Source organism: Gossypium raimondii, chromosome 7 (assembly GCF_025698545.1).
Source record: "Gossypium raimondii isolate GPD5lz chromosome 7, ASM2569854v1, whole genome shotgun sequence".
Lineage (NCBI taxonomy): Eukaryota > Viridiplantae > Streptophyta > Magnoliopsida > Malvales > Malvaceae > Gossypium > Gossypium raimondii.
In genome coordinates this window covers 47,342,210-47,353,836 of record NC_068571.1, presented here as the reverse complement: position 1 = coordinate 47,353,836, position 11,627 = coordinate 47,342,210, and the positions used below count along the sequence as shown (strand labels likewise).

The window sequence follows — 11,627 nt, the reverse complement described above, 5'->3', positions numbered from 1 at the left end:
ACAAAAAGATTAAAAATGTTAACAGTTGAACTTGAATTTTGAAATATGAAAGTAAAGGGACCAAATTGCTAGAATTAAAAGTATAGAGACTAAATTTCAAATTCACCAAGAGTATAAGGACTTGTAGCATACTTTAACCATTATATAATTAAATTGTGAAGGGAGAAAAGTTGCTTTCAAGGATTACAAATTGACTGGAAATTATTTGTTTAATTGTTGATAGGCCATTGGACCACAGACCACAATGACAAATCAGTCAGTCAAATTTATTTCAAACCCAAACCCTAGCCATCATTTCTTCATCAATAAAATACTATTATGATTACACTTAGATTATTAGCAATTAGTTTCGGGATTTTGTCATATACCCTCCAAGTTGCTAATATATATAGGATGATACATTCATCATTATTTTAAATTTGGTATGTATAAAAAGTATATATTTTTAAATTTGGTTAAAATATGCTTTAAAGTCTATGTACTCTTCGTACATTTGGAATTTAGTCTTTCTATTTCTATTTCTAAGAATTTAGTCCTCTACTTTTGGATTATACAAATCCAATTATTAATGCAATTAAAATTATTCAAATTCAAGTCCATTACAATGTTTTTTTTTACAGGGCTACCAAGTGAATATTTTATTATTTCAAAATATCATACCAATAACTTTAACATGATATTTTTAATGATTTTAACAATTGAACCTGAAATTTTAAATCCGAAAAATAAAGGGACTAAATTCTGGAAATAAAAGTAAATGGACTAAATTCCAAACATGCAAAAAGTACAATGATTTGGAACATATTTTGACCTTTTAAATTTTTTGCGTAGAAGTATTAAAATAAAATATTTTTATCATACATGACATAAGTTTCTAAATTTTAACAGCATTGTTCGATTGTTTTAGTAGGTTAGATCTGAAATATTCATGCAGTAGAAATATATCTCACCAAAAGTATTATGAAGGTTATTGTACTACGAGTTAGGCTACATTTTGTCATCTACTTAAATTAGTCCTTATACATTAGATCAATGAGCAAATTAATCATTCTGTTAAAAATTTCATCCATTTCTATTATTAAAAATTGGTCTCTATACATTAGCATGAGGTTAATGCGGCACACCACGTGCCACTGTTTGATTATTTTGTCAGTCACACTAGTTTTTAATAATACAGATAAATGAAACTTTTAATAGAAAACACTAATTTATTTTTTGATCTAATATACATGAACTAATTTATCTGTTTTTAAATAGAATGGATAAATTACAATATAACCTCTAGTATATACTTTTACCTCCTCGTTATATTTAATATCACAGCTGACGGATAAGTTAACATAGGAAGCAGCTTTTGACATATAAAATATATAATATTATATATAAAGTAGCCAGGTAAGGAGATTGAAATGGGTTATAAAATCTAATAGGATTCCCTTCCATTATTTGACATTATTACTCAGAGAAATCTAAAAACCACCATAGACATGGGAGGTGAAACGTGTGGAGAAATGGGGTTTGGGGCTTCATTGAAAAAGCTCTCAAATTCATGGAAGAAAATAGAAATGAGTGTCAATGATGCAATTTCAAAGAGCAAAGTTGGCAAGTTCTTCAAGCTTGAAGCAAGGAAAACTTGTTTCACAAGGGAAATAAGAGCTGGCACAGCAACTTTCTTAACAATGGTTTATATCATCACGGTCAACGCCACCATCATCGCTGATTCCGGTGGCACTTGTTTGATGGCTGATTGTACGGTTCCGGCTAACCAAACGGCAGCTTCGCCGGACTGTATGTTGAAGCCTAATCTGGGGTACGATAACTGTGTATCGAAAACCAAGAGTGATCTTGTTGTAGCCACTATTTTATCAGCCATGATTGGGTCATTTGCAATGGGAGTGTTAGCCAATTTGCCATTGGGGTTAGCTCCTGGTATGGGACCTAATGCTTATTTGGCTTATAACTTAGTGGGGTTCCATGGATCTGGGTCTATATCATATCAAACAGCCTTGGCAATGGTTTTAATTGAAGGGTGTGCTTTTCTAGCCATATCAACATTAGGGGTTAGAGCCAAGATAGCTAGGCTCATGCCTAAACCAGTTAGGTTAGCTTGTGGGGCAGGGATTGGTTTGTTTATTGCATTTGTAGGGTTACAGATACACCAAGGGGTTGGCCTTATAGGACCTGACCCAACCACATTGGTCACTATCTCAGCTTGTGCTAAAATTGACCCTATTTCAAACACTTGTGTAGGGGGCAAAATGAGAAGCCCCACATTTTGGTTAGCCATGGTGGGGTTTTTAATGACTTGTTATGGCTTAATGAAAGAGATTAAAGGAAGTATGATTTATGGTATTTCATTTATCACATTAGTTTCATGGATTAGAGGGACTTCTTTTACAATTTTCCCAAAAACCCCACTAGGTGATACAAATTATAACTATTTCAAAAAAGTAGTGGATTTTCATAAAATAGAGTCCACTTTTGGGGTTATAAGTTTTAGTCATTTCAATAGGCCTGAAGTCTGGATTGCTTTGGTCACATTGTTATATGTTGATGTGCTTGCTACAACTGGTACATTATACACCATGGCTGAAATTGGGGGGTTTTTGGATGATAAAGGGAGTTTTGAAGGTGAATATTTAGCATACATTGTTGATGCTAGTTCGACTATCGTCGGTTCGGCGTTAGGGGTTTCACCTGTAGCTACTTACGTTGAATCATCTGCCGGGATTAAAGAAGGGGGTCGAACAGGATTAACTGCTGTCGTTATCGCCTTTTATTTCTTCTTATCGTTGTTTTTTACGCCGTTGTTGACAAGTGTACCACCATGGGCTATTGGACCTTCATTAGTGATTGTTGGTGTGATGATGATGAAAGTGGTGAAAGATATAAATTGGGAGAATATTAAAGAAGCAGTCCCTGCTTTTGTTACAATGTCGATTATGCCATTGACTTATTCTATTGCTAATGGCATTATTGGTGGTATTGGGGTTTATATTGCACTTAGTTTATATGATTTAATGTTGGGGTTTATCAAATGGGTGAATAAGATGAGGAAAATGGTGATCAAAGAACAAAATCAAGTGTCCAATGGGGTTGAATCAATGGTTGAAATCATTTGAATTTGTAGAGAAAAAAGAAAACAAGTTTTTGATTAGTATGATGCAATTTTCTTGTTAAAAATTATGTGTTTTTTTTTTTAATGTTTTTGCAGGAAAATTGTGTTGTAATATCATAGTTTTTGAGTGTTTTTTAATATAACCATCATTCACTCTTTTTTTTAGTTTTACTGCAGCAATATTTTGCATATTGATATGAAATTAATAGTTTGAGAAGATAATTAAAATGTTTTGAAGTTTTAGGACCAATTCAAAATTAGGGCAATAGCTTGAGGATGTTTATGCAATTAACTCATTAAAATATTATGATATTTCAAAAATAAAAAAATATATATAAGCCGCACCGCCACCCGCCCCGGCCCTAGAAGTAAAAGATGTTCAAACTTTCACTTGCATTAGTTCCTAAGATAACGTGAAAAATCTGCCATAATTTACATTTTTCTGGATTTCATTTTCAGCTTCAAGCACTAGCACTAGCAAAAACAATACATTTAAGTATATACTGTTAATATATAATGACATTCCCTGAAAAGTTTATGGCTACCGAAACACGAAGAAAGAGGGTCGAATTGACTTTTCCGGTTGAAAAAAAGGGAAAATTCAGAATCCTTGATAATAATGTGAGAGATCTAAGCGGTATGGACCTTTGATCGAAGAATCCTTGTTTTACACAGACTGCTGAACTGCGGTATCAGCACGGTTGCTTCTGGCAATTCCAGCTTGTTCTGTAGCGGTGGAATGGCTGAACGGTCGAGGCTGATCTAGTCCAGACACTGTTGGAGGAGTTGCCTGTATTGAATGGTCAAATTTACAGGCTGGCCCAAATTTGCAAATGCCGTATCGACTATAGTATGAGCAGATGCTTTGATCCTGGATTCCAAAAATATGAAACCGAGAAAGCATTAAACGTTAAGCACAATGAGAAATGAGAATTTATTCGGTATAAGTACCATGGACGCCCTTATACTAAGAGTTAGATTACATGTCTCCTCTACTAAAAAATTTCCATCTATTTCTACTGTTAAAAACTGATCCCTGTATATCAATATGAAGTACATGTAGCACGTCATGTGTAACATTTCAATTTTTAACAGTAAAAATGGATAAAATTTTTAATAAAAAAACCAATTTACCCCTTTTTTGAGTAAAAGGACAAAATGCAATCAACTCTTAGTACAAGACCTTCCATGGTACTTTTACCGAATTTATTGTCTTCACTAAAAACACGAATCATTTGCAGGAACAAAATGCTAAAAGAGTAATGTATGTTATCAGGGTTAATCTCGGAGCCTAACAGTACATTAGGTTTTAATCGTTGCCTAGTTTATATGAATCAAGTTGCAACTTCTAAAATATGCAATTTTTTGTTGATTTCTCATAAGGAGCTTTGTTTCAAAATATAAGAGGAGATACGGAGAGTTGGAATTGCACTAAGTAAGTACGAAACAGGAATTGTGAAACATTTGTAGTTACGTGAATTACGTATGTTTTCATTTTCCACATACAAAGAAAACTTTAAAAGTATCTACCTGGTTTATATATATTTCAAAAGCAGCACAATCTAAAAGAGAAAAAACTTACGGGTCTCAATGGCAAGCCCTTGTCGCTGAGAGCACATGGAGTTGGCTTTGGAACACGATTTTTTGGATGATGATATTTGCAATTAGATTTGAACTTACAGTCCCCAGTTTTGAGGAAGTAACTGCACTCGGGTTGGCCAGGCCGTTCAGGGAAATCATCAACCACCATCTGTAGCTGATGATGAGTATAGGCAGTGGTTTCAGTTGATGGGTTGCTCATTACATACGCTGGAGTTGGATGCAAACCCCTTTCCAGTGGCGGATATAGAGTTGTCTTGATAAGGCACAACAAAATCAACTCATTATGCAGAACCATATTGGTTATAAGTTTTCATTAAGCATATCTAATTTCTGGGAGAAGAAAATAATATGCAGAACCAATTTCAGACTTACGAGGCAATGTAAAGCACGGGCTTCTTTAAGAATAGGTCGTAGTAAAATAAACAAAAGGTAAAAAAGTCAACCAAGTAATAAATACACATTGGACAAAGGTTCTACTTGGCCTACTTTGGTGCAAGTCTATTTTAGAGCCAAATAAAACAATCCATCATCCATGTAACTTAACCAACACCAAGGTTCTACTTAGTCTACTTTGGTGCAAGTCTCAACATATTAGACTACGACAAGCGTGAATATAACAGTTTTCTTCAGTTGAATAAGCATGAAAATGGAGTGTTTTTCCACATCCTGTGCATTGTCTCTACATGACTCTGCTTACATTTGCAAGCATTTCAGACCTTGAGATAACAAAGTGACCAAACTGCATGATGAGAAAAGTGAAAGTAGGATTTTCAACAAAAACCTTGAAGCCGGCCAAGTATAATATGGTTTTTGCTAACAAGTTCCTTACATGCACTTATTAGTTCTATATACCATTTATACTGATTCTTTTGTATCAATGCAGAAAATGACAGTTAGTTTCATGAGTTCCAAATTGAAAAATAAATTATTCAAGTTAGTAATCTTAAAGAGTTCCCTCAGGACAACTCTAGAACTAGTTTTAACCATCTGACCTTCAGAATTGAAATATTCCATTTATTACCTGAATATGGTTGTTTGCTATTGCCAGTAAGAATTACAAAATAAATTTATTAGTTATCAGTGTATGGGATCATGACATCCTAAACCAGATTATCCATTTCATTCATGCAATTTATATATTGAAGGTGCAGAAGCATTTTTACACAATTCAGAGTCATCAATATGGTGATACATACTGGATACTTCAAGGTATGAATTCAAGAATCTAGGAGAACATTTTAAAATCAGGTGTGCATTTCAAGAGGAAGGTAAGGACCATTGCAATGCTAAGATATTAGCAACTATAGTATGCTAATATAAGTTTAATACATGCTATAGAATATATGAACAGAAACTTTAAACAACATAAGAGCCATGGTAGTACCTGATACCCATTCCATTCTGGATTTGGAGGTGGAACACCTTGAGTTGGTGAAAACATAATTGGCAAATAGGCAGCACTATCATTTAATGTCATTGGTGCTGACCAGGATACCATATTCACTTGTGACGCAGCTTGCAATGAAACAGATCCACCATTACCGTATCCTGAAGGTGGTTCACAAGCTCCAGCAAGTTTAGGATCAGGATGATTAAACCTGCAGTTGGCTCCATACTTGCAGGACCCATTACGCATGTAATAGGGGCACTCTTTCTCTCCCTGTGATGAATTAAAAAATTCAAATTTCCAAAATGATTACTCCAATTAATCACAAAATATATATCTCATAAGATTTGAAGGATCGTAGGAAAAATGAAATTATGGAATTTGCTAAAGTTCCACTGATAGTGTAAAGACAAAATTAACACCTTTCGGATGGGCAGCCCCAGAAAGTTAAGCTCTAAGATAGGACTCACTGAAGAATTTTGTTTTGAGTGGTTGTATCTGCAAGCCTTCCCAAACTTACATCCACCAGTTCTTAGGTAGTACTGAAAATCTCAAGCAAAATTGTAAAACTACAGAAATGTTACTATCAAACTGTGCACATTTCTTATATACACATAGATTAAAATAGATAAATATGAACTTCCGAAGCAGCTGAACAAGCAGGAACAAATATGTTATGGGCCAAAGTAAACCAGTCTAAAAACAAGATTTATTAGAACCAGTGATTAAAGATATTAACATTAGGCACTTGAAATGCAATGACAATGCTATAAAAGGCGGCTTCATTGAAAGAATGAAAAAATATACACAGATTCAGTCATAAAATTCCTGAAAAGAAGCAGCATAAATTCAAAAGAATTTCATCCTCAGGAAGCAAAGAACTTAATCTCAAAAATAAACTCGTCAAATGTGTTCAACTACTCAAACTGATCCAAAACAAAACCGAACATAAAAAACAGTTGAAAATCAAATTAGTAACACTCATCAACGTGATAGCAGTTACGATCGTAAAGAGCACATTTTGCAAACATAAATTACGAAGATTGACCTTGCATTCTTGTTGGTTTGTTTTCTCTGTTGATTCATCCTTTTCCTTAACAGCCTTCAGACAACATAATTCCAAAACACCCAGAATGAAAAAAAAGTCAGAATAAAATGGATAATAGGTATGTTTCAAACAAGTCAACTATAAAACAATAAAACAACCAAAATCACTAATTGTTAAGGGATAGGGTAGGGTACCTATGTGAAGCACAAGGCCCAAAAATCAAAACTTCCTTTGTTTGAATAACATATCCCAATACTAAATTATATATCAGCTGGTAATTAATTAAGAGCTACGTCAGAGTGAAAAGACGAAAAGACAGTTTTTTGCCCTCACAAGCTGACAGAAGTAGAAATGGTTACATTTTCCTCAAGGCACAAGAATTAACAACTGAAACAAATGAAACTTCAACACTCACAGGCTCACAGCATAAACAAACAACTGGAAAAAAAAATCAATCAAGCAAAAAGATAGTTTCTGTTCAGCTAAAGAGAGAGCATTTTCAGCATAAAATGAAACGGACTAACAATGAAGTGAGAAAAAAGACCTGGTTCTTCCTTCGAACAGGGTGATTGAACTTGCAATTGAATCCAAATTTGCAAAGTCCGGTTTTCATATAATAAGCACAGTCCTCTGCTTCCGGTCTCACCGGATAAATTGTCCTCCTTTCTTCATCCTTCTTCACATCATCATCATTCTCATTCTCGATTATGTCCTCCTCCTCTTCAACGTCGTTTTGTGTCTCTACCTCATCTTTCTCCTCGTCCTCTTCCTTCAAATCGAGGTTATTCAGCTGCTGTTCGAGATTGTTTTCGTGGTGGTCGGTTTCCTTAACCGAGTGATTGAGATCAGACGGTGACTCGTCGAGGGGAATCGGAGTCGGATCGGTCGAGTTAAGCCCTAAACTCAGAAGGGCGGAATCGGTGTGAGTGGTTTCTTCAGATTGTGACATCGTAAATCAACATTTCAAAAAAAAAAAAACCCCTAAAATTTGGAAAAAAAAAAAAGGAGAGAAAAGAAAAAGAATAAACTATAAAGGATAGAGACTTTGTTATTGGGAAATGGCATGCAAGTGCTAAAGTGTGTGTCTGAACATGACGAAAAGGCAGCTAAAAGGTTAAGAGAAAAGAATCCATAATATAGAAATAATAATTCAATAAGACTTAAACCAAAAAAAGCCCCAAACTTTACCTATAGAAACCATTTTAAAAAAAAATTATTAAAATAGGTCCAGTAAATAATTAATTACTGGAATGACCCTATTTTCCTGAAAACGCATTTACGTCAGCGTGTTGTCACGTAGCAGAAAAACGCGTCCTTGAGGAAGCGTTTTGCCTACGTAGACAGAAAGTGCGCTTTACGGTGATGGAGATTGAAAAAAAGAAGAGCTCCCTGACGGCCCCTCTTGCGATCCCTCGTGTGATGCTGGCCTAGACATCGGCGGTCCGCTCAGCGTAATCGAAAATGGAGATGAACCGGGCCATTGACTCCAACCTGCCATAGGACTAGAAAAAGGAAACATATCAGGGCTAGGATACATAAAAGGGCTAGAATACGCACCTGACATCATATGAAAAGGCTGTACCGTGGATATCGTCGGTTGAACTACTGGGTTGGGTGACTGTGTCGGTGCTGTTGCTGGGCCTGGTGATTGTATGGGTGCTGATAATGGGCCGGGTGATTGTCTGGGCCTCGTTGATGGGCCTGCTTCGTCGTCCCTTCTTCTTGGATTTAAAGGGCCACATCGTTCCCTTTGGACACGTAATTGTTGCTGTCTCTCCTCTGCCGACAGTAAATACGACTTGCCATGGATCCTAAACCATGCATGTATTTTGGCACGCACGCTAACTCAGGAACGATGATCGATTCCCGAGTAGGTATATAATCATACCGGTCTTCCCACATTTGGATGTAGTGTGACCAGAATCTTGGCTAATCCGTATGCAATTGTCGTATGTTGATTTTGTGATGATCATCCAACACCTCAAGTGCCACGGAGATCGGTTTTCGGAATCCAAATTGCCGTAATTCTCTGTTCGACTGGTGCATCTCCACGGTCGGATAGTTGACCAATGCGACTTTCACATGCCAAGCGTTTGGATTTTGGAAGTACTCATCCGGAATTACTGCCCGAATTGCCGAATCCTCGTATGGTGTCTATTGAAACTATATTAACATGATGGAAATATTAGTTATATATACTAAATACTAAATACTAAATACCAATTGACTAGCTCATGATGGAAATATCTATTTTATTTAATACTTGTGCTTTCGACTGTTGGTCTAATAGAAGCCGTATATCTTCAAGAGAGGTAGGTAATCGAGCATAACTTACCGAATGGTTCCACCTAATTAAATAAATTTTTAGCATACTATTATATTTTAAATATACGTAATAATTGTAAAATCTAATATAAAATTTACCTCGTTATGAGTGAGAATGTATATGGGTGGTCCACTCGAGGACGTAAAAATGGAAAGCGAAACGGTGCCCATGACTGCAGTAGTGACAGACAACCTCCGATTTTCACTTTACTTGGTCGCGTCGCCTCGCACATCTCCTGGTACAATGTGGCCAAAATGGCAGACCCCCAACTCAATTCACCAGCTGCTCTAAAATCAACGAGTTTCAGCAGCCATCTTAGATGTACAAGGTTCCGTGACAAGTTCGGCATCAGATAACCTCCAATTATCTGAAGAATGTATGCCCAAGCATATCAGATTCTTTTTAATTCGGTAGAATCATCATCCGGATTCGGAAATGTGTCTCGTAACCAGCCCATCTCGATTCGACCTCCGTTAATATTCTCCGGAATAGTGCCTAAAAGCTCGTAGCATACCGCTCCCTAATCGCCAGATTGAACAGACCCGGTGACTGCGTACCCGTCCACCGACAATCCCAATTGCAAATTGACATATTCCAAAGTGATAGTACATTCTCCACATGGAAGATGGAATGTGTGCGTCTCGGGTCTCCGCCTCTCAATCAACGCACTGATGAGTTTCGGGTCCAACTTGCATCCCTAACCTACCATCGCCACGTGCCAAAAACCCGCTTCCCGCAAGTAGTTCTCTACCAACGGTGATGGAGGACCATGCATGTTGCGGATATAGCATTACAATATCCGATCTACAGACTTTTATAACAAATAATAAAATAATAATTATTTAAAATTACATAAATAAAAAATATCTTAAATAATATTTAAAAATTAAATTTAACACTTACCATTTTCATTTGCTCGATGGATATGTGCTTGTCATCAAGACGAATTAATTCCCCGACCATTGCTAACACGATCAAATTTTTACGATCTAAAAAAAATTCAAAAAAATAAAATTCAAAACTTTTTTAAAAATAATTAAAAATTAAAGCTTTTTTAAAAATAATTTGAGAGGAATTTGAGAGGAATTTGAGAAGAATTTGAGAGAATATTAGAGAGAATTTGGGAGAATTTGAGAGAAAGGATTAAGTTGTAAAAAATTGAAAAGGGGGTTTTTATAGTTTTTTTTACCGTTGGGGGGGTTACCAACGGTCAAACAAGTAGCCATTGCTACTATTCACGCGCGGGCAAAACGCGTCCACATCAGCGCGCTTTGCTGACGTGGTAAGAAAACGCGTCCTTAAGGGCGCGCTTTGTGTCCACGTAGATAAAACGCTCCTCCAAGGATGCGTTTTCTAGCCACGTCAGAAGAAGCGCTCTGACGTGGACGCGCTTTCGGGGAATTGGGCCATTCTGGTAAATATTTATTTACCGGGCCCATTTCAGTAAATTTTTTTAAAAAATAGCTTTTAATGGTATTTTGCCCAAACTTTAACGTATTTCTCATTCAGGTTCTTACACTTATTTTTTTGGTAATTTTTGTTACCATAGTTGGTCTAAAAAAATTTTGGAGCCAATCGTTATCTGCCATGTGGCATCTGAGATTTTTAAAAAATATAATAAAGAAATTATCTTTTAACACAATTATTTAAAACATTTCAATGTTTAGTCATTGAAATATTTCATAGTAGAACCTAGAGCAACCATGTTGATCACTGAAATATTTCATATATCTCCCCTGTAGCATTGTGTTCGTTCATGTATATTTCATATAACAAATTGTTAATTTATCACAAATATTTCGATACATATACAAGGCACTAAGCAATGCTAAACCCAAACAACATACATACATATCTTTAAATTACCAAGGCAAGTTAATGATTCAAAGATTTCGACTTTTTTCTTAAATGATATATATCGATTTTAGAAAATGAAACAGTTAATTTTTTTTTATTTCTGCATTTTTTTAATACAGGATCGATTTGAGAGTTTAAGATTCTCAAATCAATTTTAAAATTTCAATAAATAAAATCGATTCAGAAAAACACAAAATAAATCAACAACAATCGAAAATCGATTGAATGGGTTTAGGGATTGAATCGAAGAACACAAAATCAATAGGTTCTTTTGACTGAAAGGGGTTTT

At 35.6% G+C, this 11,627-nt stretch overlaps 2 protein-coding genes across 2 annotated transcripts; one reads left to right on the top strand and one right to left on the bottom strand.

Moving 5' to 3' along the window:
- The first annotated feature begins 1,468 nt into the window (after positions 1-1,468).
- On the top strand, positions 1,469-3,183 carry LOC105770419 (adenine/guanine permease AZG2). Its single transcript, XM_012591619.2, has one exon. The coding sequence runs from the start codon at positions 1,488-1,490 to the stop codon at positions 3,120-3,122; it is 1,635 nt and encodes a 544-aa protein (XP_012447073.1). The 5' UTR covers positions 1,469-1,487; the 3' UTR covers positions 3,123-3,183.
- Positions 3,184-3,494: 311 nt separating this feature from the next.
- LOC105786580 (zinc finger CCCH domain-containing protein 67) lies at positions 3,495-8,256 on the bottom strand. The gene is made up of 6 exons (XM_012613091.2): positions 7,700-8,256; positions 7,156-7,209; positions 6,530-6,649; positions 6,105-6,380; positions 4,701-4,973; positions 3,495-3,989 (listed from the first exon to the last, which is right to left on the bottom strand). The coding sequence occupies exons 1-6, from the start codon at positions 8,102-8,104 to the stop codon at positions 3,786-3,788; spliced, it is 1,332 nt and encodes a 443-aa protein (XP_012468545.1). The 5' UTR covers positions 8,105-8,256; the 3' UTR covers positions 3,495-3,785.
- Positions 8,257-11,627: the final 3,371 nt, after the last annotated feature.

What these genes read in the sequence shown, in the direction of transcription:
- LOC105770419 (XM_012591619.2), top strand. Translation starts at nt 1,488, where the DNA reads ATGGGAGGTGAAACGTGTGGAGAAATGGGGTTTGGGGCTTCATTGAAA.
- LOC105786580 (XM_012613091.2), bottom strand. Translation starts at nt 8,104, where the DNA reads ATGTCACAATCTGAAGAAACCACTCACACCGATTCCGCCCTTCTGAGT. An exon ending in CAAACCAACAAGAATGCAAG is followed by an intron (nt 6,650 to 7,155) that starts GTCAATCTTCGT and finishes TGAGATTTTCAG; the next exon opens with TACTACCTAAGAACTGGTGG. An exon ending in CAGAATGGAATGGGTATCAG is followed by an intron (nt 4,974 to 6,104) that starts GTACTACCATGG and finishes TGCCTTATCAAG; the next exon opens with ACAACTCTATATCCGCCACT.